The sequence below is a fragment of the Anabrus simplex genome, chromosome 5, assembly GCF_040414725.1.
Source record: "Anabrus simplex isolate iqAnaSimp1 chromosome 5, ASM4041472v1, whole genome shotgun sequence".
Classification (NCBI taxonomy): Eukaryota; Metazoa; Arthropoda; class Insecta; order Orthoptera; family Tettigoniidae; genus Anabrus; species Anabrus simplex.
In genome coordinates, this window is record NC_090269.1 from 11,540,541 (window position 1) to 11,554,689 (window position 14,149).

The 14,149-nt window shown below is 37.2% G+C and overlaps 1 protein-coding gene across 1 annotated transcript in view; it reads left to right on the forward strand.

The window, feature by feature from the left end:
* The window catches only part of LOC136873668 (proton-coupled zinc antiporter SLC30A5), a 299,129-nt gene that overhangs the window by 179,730 nt on the left and 105,250 nt on the right, over positions 1-14,149 (forward strand). Inside the window, exon 5 of the mRNA XM_068227712.1 lies at positions 6,201-6,368. Within this exon, the coding sequence (XP_068083813.1) occupies positions 6,201-6,368 (168 nt within the window). The remainder of the gene's footprint in view (positions 1-6,200; positions 6,369-14,149) is intronic.

Here is a 14,149-nt window from a genome sequence, read left to right on the forward strand (position 1 = left end):
TTCTTTCATTTGAGGGTTGGCAATATTAAGCTTCCTTTCTGCCTGTTTTGAATTTAACCAATCCTAAATTTCTGCAATTAATTTCCCACCAATAAGGTGTTTCTTCATCGATTTGTGTATAACCTTTTGCTGTTAGGCAATAAACTTTTGTGGGCGGGACTTAATTATTCATGAAAGGTCTCAAATTTTCCGCGTGGGTATAAAAACTGCTGATTTTCTTGTCTCCGGGCCACTTCAACATCATCTTGCTTAGTGTATAGAAGCATAGCAGGGGGCGGGTAGCGCCTCTTTCTTCGGGCAGCAGCTCTTCAACAAGGTAATGGCCGATTAACATCTTTCTTTCCTCTTTGCTAGCTCAGCAGTTTAACTCGCGGGGAAGGTTCGAAAACCTTTAATATGTAACCTATTTCTTTAAAATGTAAATCCCTTTTCAGTCTATGTAAAAACTACAAATTTCTTCAACTGTAAATCGGGGATAGAGAGTGCTTTACCCTCTCGAGCTCCCCTTCATTTTGAAGTTGAGGTGACTACGTTTTCATAACTGTTTCTTCTCTTCCTTAATGTGTTAAAGTCTTCTCATACAAGTCACCTCCCTAGTTTGGGATTAGCCCCTGTGTAATCAGCCGAGAGCCACTTAGGTTTTAAAATGTGTATTTAGGAGTACAAGTTCACGCCTCCAGTCCTCACTCTACTTTGGGCCAGTAACTTACCCTGTTGTTTTTCTTTCATTGCGAAGGCCCTGTAGGTTGGGTACAAGTTACCCCTGTTTCTTTATAAGTTATGCCTTGATGGCAGTTTAGTGTAATAGTCTATTATGGCCTTTATAGGCTCGAAAGATCGAGAGTGGGTCAGCTCTTTATGGTGTGATGGTAAAAGTGCCTTAGAGAGGCTTGAGATGTGAAGTTGGGAGCAAGTGCTCCATGTAATGAGTTTTCTGCCCTTTGGTAATTTGTGGTTGTGAGCTGAGAGCTCAGACTTTGGGGCTCGTAGCCCAGAATTTGTAATATCCTCTTAACTTGTGCTGTCATTTGTAAAGTTGCATTGTACCTGATTTTTCTTTCTAGTGAAAATTGTTAAATCTTGTTATCAGTTGAAAATATAACCTTTATTTAAATTTTAAAATTCATCTTTCAGACTTGTAGTTAGACCCATTCCAGCCCGCACCTTCTTTCACCTCTGCCTTCCCACGGATAACTCCGTAACAAAAACAAAGAGGAAAAATTTTAAAATTTGTTGTGTTAAGTTCTGTTCTAGTTAATTTCTTGTCCAACCATTCAACCCACACACTTCTTATTCTTCTGTGAACCACGGACTCCCTGTAACAATATTGTTATTTTATTTGAGTCTGCAGAAGATCTGAAGAAATTGCTGAATGGTATGAATAGAGTCTTGGGGAAGGAGTGCAAGATGAGAATAAATAAGTCTGAAACAAAACTAGTGGAGTGCAGTTGAAGGAAGTCAGGCGATGCAGGAAATATAAGACTAGGAAATGAAGTCTTAAAAGTAGTAGATGAATATCGTTACTTGGGTAATAAAATAACTATTGATGGCAGAAGTAAGGAGGACGTAAGATTCAGACTAGCATAAGCAAAGAAGAACTTTGTAAGAAAAGAAATCTGCTCTCTTCAAACATTGATGTAAGAATTAGAAATATGTTTTTAAAGACTTTTATCTGGGGTGTGGCATTGTATGGAAGTGAAGCATGAACAATAACTAGCTCAGAAAGAAGAATAATAGCTTTTGAAATGTGGTGTTATAGAACAATGCTGCAGGTGAGACAGATAGATTGAATCATGAATGAAGAGATACTGAATCAAATTGGTGAGAGGAGATCGATTTGGCTAAATTTCACAAGAAGAAGAGATAGAATGTTAGGACACATCTGAAGACCCCCAGGACTTGTTCAGTTAGTTTTTGAGGGAAGTGTAGGCTATAAGAACAGGAGGAGTAGACCAAGGTATGAATATGACAAGCAGATTAGAACAGATGTAGTAGTTATGTAGAAATTAAAAGGTTAGCACAGGGTAGGGTGGCATGGAGGGCTGCATCAAACCAATCTCTGAACTAATGACCCAAACAGTAACAACATATTTATGCTGTTGAATAATGTTATTTACGATGCCTACATCTACATAAAATTAAAAGCTATCTCTCTTCTTGTTTTAGAATTATTCTGCATTAATGCTACAATTAAAATTGAAATAATAAATAAAGTGGTTCAACCTATTCAATACAAAAGAATAAGAAATGCAGTGATTACATTCTTATTTAATAATAAGTAGAAGTGGTACCGGTTTCGACCCTAGTCCAGGTTAAAACATGAAAAACAATGCATAGGAAAAAGAGAATAAAAGATCAAGTTCACTCCGGATCAGTAGAAGAGGTGAAAATGACGGGGGTAGACACTGTAAAATTCAGAAGAAGTAAAATGTAAGTCACTTAAAAGAAACAGTATGGATGTTATTAAAGTGATAGTTCGGCTGTGTAGATCAATGAATTTCACTTCACTGGATAGTTCGTGGATAGAGACGTTTGGAACAGTGAGATGGTAGGCGATTTTGGGCCTCACACTAGAATTACATTGTGAACTTCTTGTGATAGTGATGATTACTGTTTTGGCGATATTCACGTAAAATTAGACGAGTGCTGAATTCATTATTATTTTACCAAATTTCACTGCATATGTTGAGATCGTATTTGAGTCATGGATTGAGTAGCCACGCGTTATTAAATTTTCATTTCACATTTTATTGGCAAGAAGGGACTTAGTTACATTTCCAGACTTGCGTTCATTCTGTGGCAAGCTTTGTTTCATTTTGTGCTATAGTTTTGACAAGGTTTTAAGCTAAATGTCAGCAATTATGTTTGAAGTTACGATTTTGGCTGATATTATAGAGGATGGGTAGACATCCCACTTTCCGCTCGACGATAGATTTAGGACATTGCGCGTATCATAGGAGTATACAGATGAGTAGACATCCCCGTTTATGCTCAACAATAGATTTAGGATGCTGCGTGTGTGTATATATAGGTGTTATTGTTAGGGTGTGTAGACACTATGTAGGCTCGATGACAGGATTAGGGTGTCGTCTGTATGTAGTCAAGTCTTAGGTTAGGTGTTTTGCAAAGTGACTTGAACTATTGTAGTGTCTGCAGTAGCAGATTAATGCGAAGAGTGTTAGCAATGGAAGATAGGAAAACTTAAAAGGGTCCACCTTTTCAATACAGTTTAATGAATAATGAATGTACAAGTCCACATGATAAAATAAAATACAAAATTACCAAAGGGAAATCTAAGGAAATCTTGCCATTCCCACAATTATGACTACCATTACAAATCCGTCTACCTATGTTTGTCCCAATAAACAAATTACAAGTTATTGATTGAAAAGGTGGACCCTTTTAAGTTTTCCTATCTTCCATTCTCAGTTCAATACGGACAAAAATGAAATTCTTAGGTTTAAATGAGTGTTAGCAAAGTAATATTGATGCCATGTTTCGGCACAATCCTTACCAGCTGGAAGGTGTTTACATAAGAACATGGAACCACTAGTGGCATAACGTGAGGGTTGTCCAGCATGGATACGGAACTAACGAAGATTGATTATTACCGCTGTTTGCCACGCACATTCGAGTTCATTGAACTTTAGTATTTTTAATTTTATTTCTTGACTTAATTATTTTATCATTCAGTTGTCCGATATGCTTTGATAGTGCTGTGTGGACACTTAGCCTATTTATGTGAGACTTGAGTTACGAATGTGGTTTCGATTCGTCAGCTGTTAATATATTTTATTTTCAATTTTCGTTCTTTCATTTTTGTAATAGGTGAGACTTTGGTCTATCAATAACTTGTAATTTGTTTATTGGGACAAACATAGGTAGACAGATTTGTAATGGTAGTCATAATTGTGGGAATGGAAAGATTTCCTTAGATTTCCCTTTGGTAATTTTGTATTTTATTTTATCATGTGGACTTGTACATTCATTAAACTCAACATAACCGTTTATAACCTGAAAGTTGGTTTTGTAAGAATATTTTCAAGTGATTTACCACTTTTTCTTTAACTTCAGTGTTTAGCATTTCTTCTAAATGCATGATGAATAAATGTTTCCTGCATTTCACAGTTTTGTTCCTTCAGAACGACGCAACGTAAGATCCTCTCAGATCGAGTTTTTGTTGGTTCCTTCTGAACAGCTGTTTGGGTGATGCATGTTTCAGCATCGGGATTATTCCATAACTTAAGGGTTTCACAAGATGGCAATACATTGTGGAATTTTATTTTTAATTATGACTGTTGCTGTTAACTTGTATTGAACACCATGCTTTCCAGTAATATTTTGCAACCTATCCAAAGCAACTGATAGTCAATTTGGTTCGATTAAGGATCCATTCGGCAGGGTATTAGACTGGTGGATTAATTAAATGTGAATCTGGAATTCTACTTGTTGAAGGTCAGATTTTCCACGGATCATGTGGATTAATTCTCAGTTATCGTTTGGATCAAAGGGTGCCCGATTTTCAGGTTTTTATTTTCGTTTTTCTAGTTTTCGCTGTCCACTAATTTATGATATTTTCTACTTTCCTCTGAAGAAAGTTATTCGATAAATGTAAAAGATAACATTCATGTAATGCAATGTGACTGTGTTTAAAAGTTAATTAATTAAAAATTTTTTTTTGATGAATGATTTTATAAACATTTTTTTTTTTTTTTTGCATTTGATAATTTAATAAAATCTAGTAAGCACTTATTTGCTCTCTTCTGAACCCCATCGTTTGGTTAAGATCGTGACCAAAATATACCAGCTACGACCCCAAGATTTAAGAGTTTGATATTGCTCTATTGCAGCAGCTGTAGCCGACCAACGATGGAACGGTAAGTTCAAGGATTCAGGAACTCCCGTGGGACTAAATTCTGACACCTCAGAATCTCTGAAAACCATAAAAGTAGTTCATGGGACGTAAAGCCAATAACATTATTATTTATATAAACCTTGGTCTGGGTTATTCTCATGGTATTATATGTTAATTTTTATTTTTTTTGGTTGTATTTCTCCTCTTCAGTTCTGTTCCAGTCTTGTTCCAGTTGCTGTATATTGTCTAAGTACCACATTCTTGGTTGTCTTCATGGCCTTTGGTCTTGCAGCTAGAAATTGTACATGTTCTTGGCAATTCTATTATAGTCTATTTCAAATGGAAAGAAGCTGTTCCAGTTGCAGTTGTTTTTATGAAGTAAAAGTACTTTGGCCTGTCACAAGTGATACTTAACGTAGTGGCATTTTCCGCAGAGCACAACCCATTGAGTGGGCTAAATTCACTGGCCAATGTGACAACATAGTGGCTGCTTGATTGGATAGTTATGAGTAACCTCCTGAGGTCAAAACGCTTCCCATTTCTCTGTGAATTTAGTGCCCGTTGTTGTAATAACATAATTGCACACACTTTAAAACACAAAAGGACGAAGACAAACTCCACATCTTTGCACATGATCTTGTTTCTGCTTCCTAACTTCATTAGGAGGGTGTATAGAATTGTTCCATTTCCATTACTACTTAAAATAAGCATAATATATTTAAAATTGGTGTGATACAAATAAAATTTTGTTGTAACTAGGATCTTAGAATTTAGGACCTTGATGGAATAATGACTTAATGTACATTAGGCAGCTTTTTCGATTATTACACAAATAATATCCTGCGTGCTCTGTTTGTAGACTTAGAAAGTATTCATTTAATACCTCTTCCATAGAAAGCAGGGCCTGCATTTTAACATTGGAGCCTGTTAAGCAGTTATTCCAATAATGACGTATGAAAGATGTTTGAGTTACAGACTGTAATGCACAGTATATGCAGGTTTTTTTTTTTTTTTTTTTTTGCTACATATGCAACAGAAATATCATCCACATTGATATTGCCAGACTTTGGTTGTACAGCATGCAATGATAAACTTTGAACCTCAGTTTCTCAGAACCATGTTTTTGCAGTTGAGTCGTTATTTCATACAGCTCCTTAATTAATCTAAATTGTAACATATGCTTTATATCTCTTCATCCTTATGTGCTGTATTTGCTTTTGCAAATTTTTGATCCTCCTTTATGATACTGTCAACACTTGTAATAGGTTTGATACTGCTACAAATAATCCTGTGAATACTGCTTGTTGAATAGGATTGAGGAACCTTTTTTGTTAAATTTTTTTAGCTGGGAGTACTGTTCCTGTGCTGTTTTTTGCCACTGCAAGTAGGAAGCAATGTACTTACCAAGCGGATAGCAGCTGACATTGGCAGTCAACATCGAGTTCATGCCCTTGCTACTCTTATTGAAACTATTGTCTGTGCTCCATGGACATTGGTAGCTTCTTGGATGCAGGTATGTAGTGTATGTAAGATATTGCTTGATATTGAAAAGAAAAATGTGACTATATGAAGAATGGAAAGACAAGTTAAAGCTGAATTAGAGAAGATTCAGATTAATTTCTGATGCTAATAATACAGAGAAAAAGGGCTAAATTCACTGGCCAAATCTTGCAATTTACCATAATAACTTTCTTAACAGTCTGTTGGAAGGGAAAATCACAGGGAAGAGATGACCGAGGAAGAAATTCCTTCGAGTCTTGGCACAGATTTTTCATTATGGCTCCTACCATGGAATGAAACGAGGATCTGAGGGCAGAGAACAGTGATTGCATAGACAAGGCATTGATTTTAGACATTGATGATGACTAGGGATAGGGTAAGGTGGTGCATTTTCAATCAATATTTAATTGGTAATCATGCACTCACACTTCATTTGCAGTAATATGAACATTCTTTTACGTTGACAATGAAGTAGCCACCTTAAGCAGTGGCACACATAATAATAGTATTTAAATAAACCCTCACAATAAAAATTGTACAAAACAGAGGAGCCTGTCTTTAGTCGCAATTGTACTGCTGGTGGTACAATTCTGATCACACAAAGTACAATTTGGATCACACACATTTTCCATACACAAAGCATCTCTTTCCTTTTCTCCCAATACATATTTCATGATACCATGCATTGCAGGCCTGGCATTGAGTCCATGGTCCTTTTATCACATAATTTTCAGTTATAATCCAGATGACAAAATCCACACTAGTTGTCTTTTGAATGCTCTCATTGAGATTTATCATCTTAAAGATCTGTTATTCTTGACATTCCAGTTATCTGTTGATTTATGTTTACATTATTGTCATTTTTAAATAGAGATTTTTTTGAACTTAACAATCTGAAAATGCTGATCTGATGTTACATGGGTTGAGGATATTACCTTTCTATTTCATTTTATTTTTGCGTGGATTTCTTTTCTGATGACAGTAAGATTTTTTCATAGAGTAATAGGTGATGCAGTGCTTGTAACATTGAAATGAAGTGGAAGCATTTTCCATAATTATTGAATTATCTGGTGTTGAATTAGTACTGAATTGTAGTCATTCGTTATATTTAGCGACAGGATGATGATTAATTTTGGGTTGACTGTTTGAAGGAGTCTCAGGAATTTTAGGCAAGTGTATTGTTTTTTTGATAACCAAATGACTGAAGGTCAAAGAAGGTGCATAATTGACCATTTCATATAAACTTTCTTTTCTGACCTTTGGGCATTGGGAAAAATGCAAACTTCTATGATCAAAATTGTACCATTCCATCCAACCAAAGATATACCGCATGAATTTCAACAATGAATTCATAAACTAGTTACAGAGAAATACAAGAGATAGTGCTTGCAGTACCATACTCCCATCTTGAGGTTGGTAGAGATATAGGGTGATATGAATAAACCGGAGACGTAACTCTTGTCTCACAAATATTAAGACATGTCTCAAATGTATATGAATAAAAAAGCGATGTCTCAGCAGTGACCTTTGCTCCTTGAGATACAGCTCGTTAGCGGATTCTCTCGGAGACAAGTCTCCAAATGTATATGAATAAACTGGAGCTTAGTCTCTCTGAATGGAGACTAATCTCAGAATTTCTTGAGACAGCCCAGAAGGTGACTCAAGGCGATAGAATCGGACTGAAAACGTGATGGCGGAGTTTATGATGGTTTTACAACGGAGAAGAAAAATGTATAAAGTACGAAGAGAGTCTCTCAAACTTGATTATAAAAATCTCTACTGTTTCCGGAAAGAAAATGTGGAATGATTAGCACAACATTTTCTGGAGCCAATACACGAGAAATTCATATAACAATAATGATAAAGATGATCATGATAGCCATTAGCGATAGGATTTACATGCATCATAAAGTCTAAAAGTCCGCCTCTGTGGTGTAGTGGTTAGCGTGATTAGCTGCCACCCCCGGAGGTCTGGGTTCGATTCCCGACTCTGCCACGAAATTTGAAAAGTGGTACGAGGATTGGAACGGGGTCAACTCAGCCTCGGGAGGTCAATAGAGTAGAGATGGGTTCGATTTCCATATCAGCCATCCTGGAAGTGATTTTCCGTGGTTTCCCACTTCTCCTCCAGGCAAATGCCGGGATGGTACCTAACTTCAGGCCACGGCCGCTTCCTTCCCTCTTCCCTGCTTGTCCCATCCAATCTTTCCATCCCTCTACAAGGCCCCTGTTCAGCGTAGCAGGTGAGGAGGCCGCCTGGGTGAGGTACTGGTCATTCTCTCCAGTTGTATCCCCCGATCCAAAGTCTGAAACTCCAGAACACTGCCCTTGAGGTGGTAGAGGTGGGATCCCTCGCTGAGTCCGAGGGAAAAACCGACCCTGGAAGGTAAACAGATTAAGAAGAAGAAGAAGAAGAAAACGTCTAAAATGTTCAAAATCAAACCAGAAATATGCAAAATCGTACAACATACAAATCTGAAAATTTTCTAAGTAATTATTAAATTAATTTAATTATTCTTAATCTATTCCACATTTGTGATTTTTTCTGTACGTTGAAATTTTTCCATTCACAAAATACGACTAACATTTTATAAATAAAACTAATTCACAATCACGGAACAGACCGAAACATAGGCTAGCTATGTTTAAGATATGACTTAAAATTATACAAGGCTTTCATTATTCACTTTGTCCTGCTCCTTAGCTGAATGGTCAGCGTAGTACTCATCGGTTCAAGGGGCTCCCGGGTTCGATTCGCGGTCGGGTCAGAGATTTTAACCTTAAATCCTCAACATACATTCCTGCAACTCACACACAACACTATCCTCCACTACAATAATACGGCAGATGACACCCATCCTCTCGGAGGGTCTGCCTTACAAGGGCTGTACCAGGCTAGAAATTGTCACACGAAATTATTATCTATTATTATTATTATTATTATTATTATTATTATTATTATTATTATTATTATTATTATTATTATTATTATTATTATTCACATTTTGATATCTGGAAGGATATTTCTTCAAGTCTGAAAATTATCGCTCTCTATCACATGTAGGCCATATGGTACTGAACGAATGTGCGAGTATCTTTGGTCCTCGTGTAAGCTATCCCATTTATGTTTACTTCAAGTGCCGTAAAATTCCCTGCCCATGCCTTTTTCGATTGCACTGTTTCTAAGTTTATTTAAAAGTTTCAACCGGCGGCTCGTGCCCTTGAAAAAACTATGCTGTAACTTGTTTTACGACATTTAGCAGATTCGCATAATGACATTATCCAGCCAATGATTTGCTGCCTCTATGAATGCTGCTCTTTCTCAACCATCGCACCAAAATCTCACTTGCGCCCAATACTACAAGGGAAGCATTTGGTTTGGATCAGGCAGATTTCGATGAAACTTCGACGAATTGTCAATCCACCTGTCTTAAATTTATTGATGATATTCACTTTGTCATAAAATCAATGACATTATTATAATTAATTGCTAAAGAACAGCTGGGTGGTTTGCAGCTGTATTGACCTCGCGTATGCACTGTAGAAATGCACTGATAGTTCTATTTTAAAGTTACATTAAACAGTGCGCTTTAGAGTGAAAATTAGATTTTGACAACGTGAACAGAATGTTTTGCTCGTCAAACCCATTTTACTAACATGCACAGTATATGAATATTTCAAAATATCAGGCTTTTAATACTTCTCTGTCATTTACAATTGAAGCTAAAATATGTAATATGAAATCCTTGTCATTTGTATATAAACTTGCTCGCTATGAATAGCCTTAAACTTTCGCATTCTTGCTTGAGAGTCATTCATTTTGTCACACTGCAAGTAATCTATATAACAACGTCAATCATGCAGCGATGTTCTGATGTCTTAATTGATCATCCTACCATATTTCATTGAAATCGCTGCCATCTACACACCACGTTCCATTTAAAACTGGAACAAGAATTTACTGTCAATAAATACCGGTAGGAAAATATTATTTCACGGCAGAACGGTTATCACCATTGAGTTCCGGATATCTTAGCTCATCATGTTACTAAGTTTCATTGCAATTTGTCCGGTCCAAATCAATCAACTCCCTTGTTAGTTATATTCGTTTATGAATGTGGATAGCATTTTGTATTATTTCTATGTTTTTAAAGTTTGAAATTTAGACAGTTTATGCAACAGTATATAGGTACTGGTTGTATACTACATACCAGGTGAGTTGGCCGTGCGGTTAGGGGCGCACGGCTGTGAATTTACATCCGGCAGATAGTGGATTCAAGCCCCACTGTCGGCAACCCTGAATATCGTTTTCCGTGGTTTCCCATTTTCACACCAGGCAAATGCTGGAACTGTACCTTAAGTAAGGCCACAGTCGCTTCCATCCCACTCCTAAACCTATCCCATCGTCGCCATAAGACCTATCTGTGTCGGTGCGACGTAAAACAATTGTAGAAAAAAGTACATTATATGCAGAAACACCCCTAGCTATGCACAGGTGTGATCAATAAACTCTTCGTATTCGTGAATAATGAAATACGAAGCGTGTTTAAAAAGTGTTTGAGTGACATTCAATGACTGCAGAAAATTATGCATTTGAATGTGGATCCTAAATGTGATGATAAATACAATGTAACTTCTTACACAATATCTTGAAGGAAACTTACAAAAAAGAGAAACCTTAAATCAGTCATTCCCAAGCTGGGGTCCAAGTATACCAAGTGTACGAGCCACTACGTTTACGTAAGGCTAGAAAGAATTGAAATAATAACTATAGTGATTATTGAATATTGATTAATACGAAAGGTGTAGTTAGCAGAATTGGCTCCCAAGTGAAACACAACTGAAGAAGAAAAGGCTGTCAAGAACTATTCTAAATGAAAAAAATATCGGTGGGTGTTCCATTTCGGTTTACTTGTTTGTTCTGCTCTTTTCTCCCTTTCATGTAAAAGATTTTCCATTTGCAGTTGCAAAACCTGTTTTTGCACTGAAATTTCTTCTGTTTTTTTTCGAGAACACGCTGTCGCTTTTCAATCTTTTTCGCTTGTAAATCTAACACTTTCATCTGTTCCAACAAAACCACTCTTTATAGCTCTCCAATAAATTGTTAATTCACTCGTCAGCTGACAGATACCACAGCCAGTGAGCGAGACTCATCTCAAGCGGAAGGAGACAAGTCTCGTTAGCGAGAAACAAACTTTATTCGTATACATGACGAGTTCTGTCTCGCAAGTGACTTCCGTCTCAATCCTCCTTCGAGACTTGTCTCCGAGTTACATCTCATTTTTATTCATATCACCCATAGTGTTGTTATGAATAGCACTTCAACACTTCAAAGAAAGGTCCCAGAGCTTAGCTAAGACAGCTTCAAACTTAAAATAGCATCAAATACAAAGAAGCATCACTCACCTTGCAATGTAAAATCGGCAGTTTCTGCAAACTAATAGAAACAGATGTATTAATTTTCACTTTCAAAAAGAAGCTGCTTCACTCTTCCCATAGTCAGTCACATTGAACATTGAAGAATGAAATATAGCAGTTTTTCTATAGTTCAGTTATTATGAGTTTCAACTTGACGTTTGAGCGCTGCCTTTTGGCGGAGGGTAAGTGAATTAATCAACAGCCAATCATAGACAGCCGATCGCTCCGATAGACCGCGTTAGACTCCAGTTGCGGTTAGCAGTGTTGTCGATTTGTTGTTTACTGTAACCATGTGCTATCAGCTGTGTGTTGTATTGTGCTCAGTTCTTTTCGCGGTCTTTGTGTGTCTTTATGCTAGGTTGTTGTTCGTTTATATTTAGCAGTGTAGAGTTTATAAATGTAATAGTATAGCGCGTTATATTGTAGTATATAGTGTGTAACAGGTGATCTATTTTATATAGTAGCTTAGTTTAACATTTCGTTCGGTAGTTATATAGTAGGTTAAATTTAGGCCCGTGTGTGAATTTGATGTTCTGTCATGTCGACGCCTACGTTTAAGGATGAAGTTCCCAAGAGAAGAAAGCCCTTCGGACGAGGTATTCCACTAAGGAGCCAGGCCCGGGAAATTGTTTCTAATGTTAGGAAGTCATTCTTGACAAAGGGCCAACAATGGCGGCTAGAAAGAATGAGTTGGTTAAGTGGTTGAAGAAGCACAATATTTCGGTTCGCGATGACATGGGAAAGGGGGATCTTATGCATCTCTTGAAAAAAAATAAGCCCCAGTACCCAGTTTATGTGGTGGATAGCCAGAAGGAATGGGCATAAAGTAGTTCACACGATTAAGTTGAAGACTTTATTATCTCTTTAGGGTCAAGCGAGAGTGAAACCTCAACAGATGATGACAATGTCGATAGTGACTGAGAAATGAGTGGTATATTCGCTTTGTAGGATTATTTCCTTCGTTACGGGAAACTGAATCTAACAGCAACGCGAGATCTTCTACATGGTGAGTAGAAATTTAATTTAATTTTCTCACGGTTTACCTGTTCGAGCATTGACATATTTTTATCTTGTAGCCTTATCCTAAATGTGTTGTGCATTATTGATCTTACGTGAATCATGTATGTTGCTACAAAGAATAACCGATTATGGACTTATATTCCAGTATTTACATTTCTGTTCGTGTTTTGTATCATAAATCAGCTGTTTGTATTCGTGACAATTTGGCACCACCGGCTGACTTCCGGCTAACTGTCAAGTCAAAACTCATGAAAACGGAACTATAAGTTTGATCAAAATTGTTCCACTGTATGACATAATACTCCTCTAAGTTTTCATTTAAATTACGAAGACCAAACGAGGAAAAATAAATACCATTTATAGGTTTTGTGGTACTAGAAAACACCTCAAATTGGACCTAGCTCTTTGAGAATCTGAAATTGACTGGAAAAGGACAGAGAAAGAAGTCTTATTTACAGTCTAGTCAAGAATCAAATACAATGGTGACTCAGGTTATGTGAAATGGAAGCAACTGTTCAAAACTGAGTACAGTATTGTTACCAAATAGGTTACAAAGATAATAGCAGAAACGCTTTCTGATGAGACACCGCCACTAGCGCTATGCAGCGGCTCGCGATTATAACTACAAGGTGGCGCACGATAAGTCACCTGATTTGTTTCATGAATAACACATTTGTTGTTGATAAGATTTGTAATTTTTTGATGTAGAACTAAAGAGCACAGCTTGTAAATACAACCTAATGAATCACACGTTCAGTATGACTGCCTTTTTGTTTTACAACTTCTTCAAGTTGCACATGTGGACTTGTGACGAATCGACAATACAAATCTTCTGGAATGGCGCGACAGTGACGAATCGACAATACAAATCTTCTGGAATGGCGTGGCATAACTCCACAATGATGGGCCTAAGTTGCACTGTATTTTCGGGTTTTTTGTGGTACACCTTCTCTTTAAGGAACCCCCAAAGGAAGAATTCACATGGGTTAATGTCCAGGCTGTGAGGCGGCCACATTCTTCCTCCGTAATGTTCTGGAAATCTGTTTGACAATACCATAAGGCCAAGTCTTTCATGTAGAAAATCAAGCACAATGCTGGCAGTATGGGGGCGTGCTCCATCCTGCATTAACCATTGTGTCTGCAATGGAAGACTTGTGGCCATGAGTAGAGGAAAGAACTGGTTTCGCAGCATGTCTAAATAACGTTCACCGGTTACTGTAGCATCGAAGAAAAACAGACCGATGATTCCATGGCTTGACATCGCGACTCATGCGCACACTTTCTTCCCGTAGGTGTCTTTCATGTGGATTATTCGCGGTTTCTGTAGCTTCGAAGAAAAACAGACCGATGATTCCA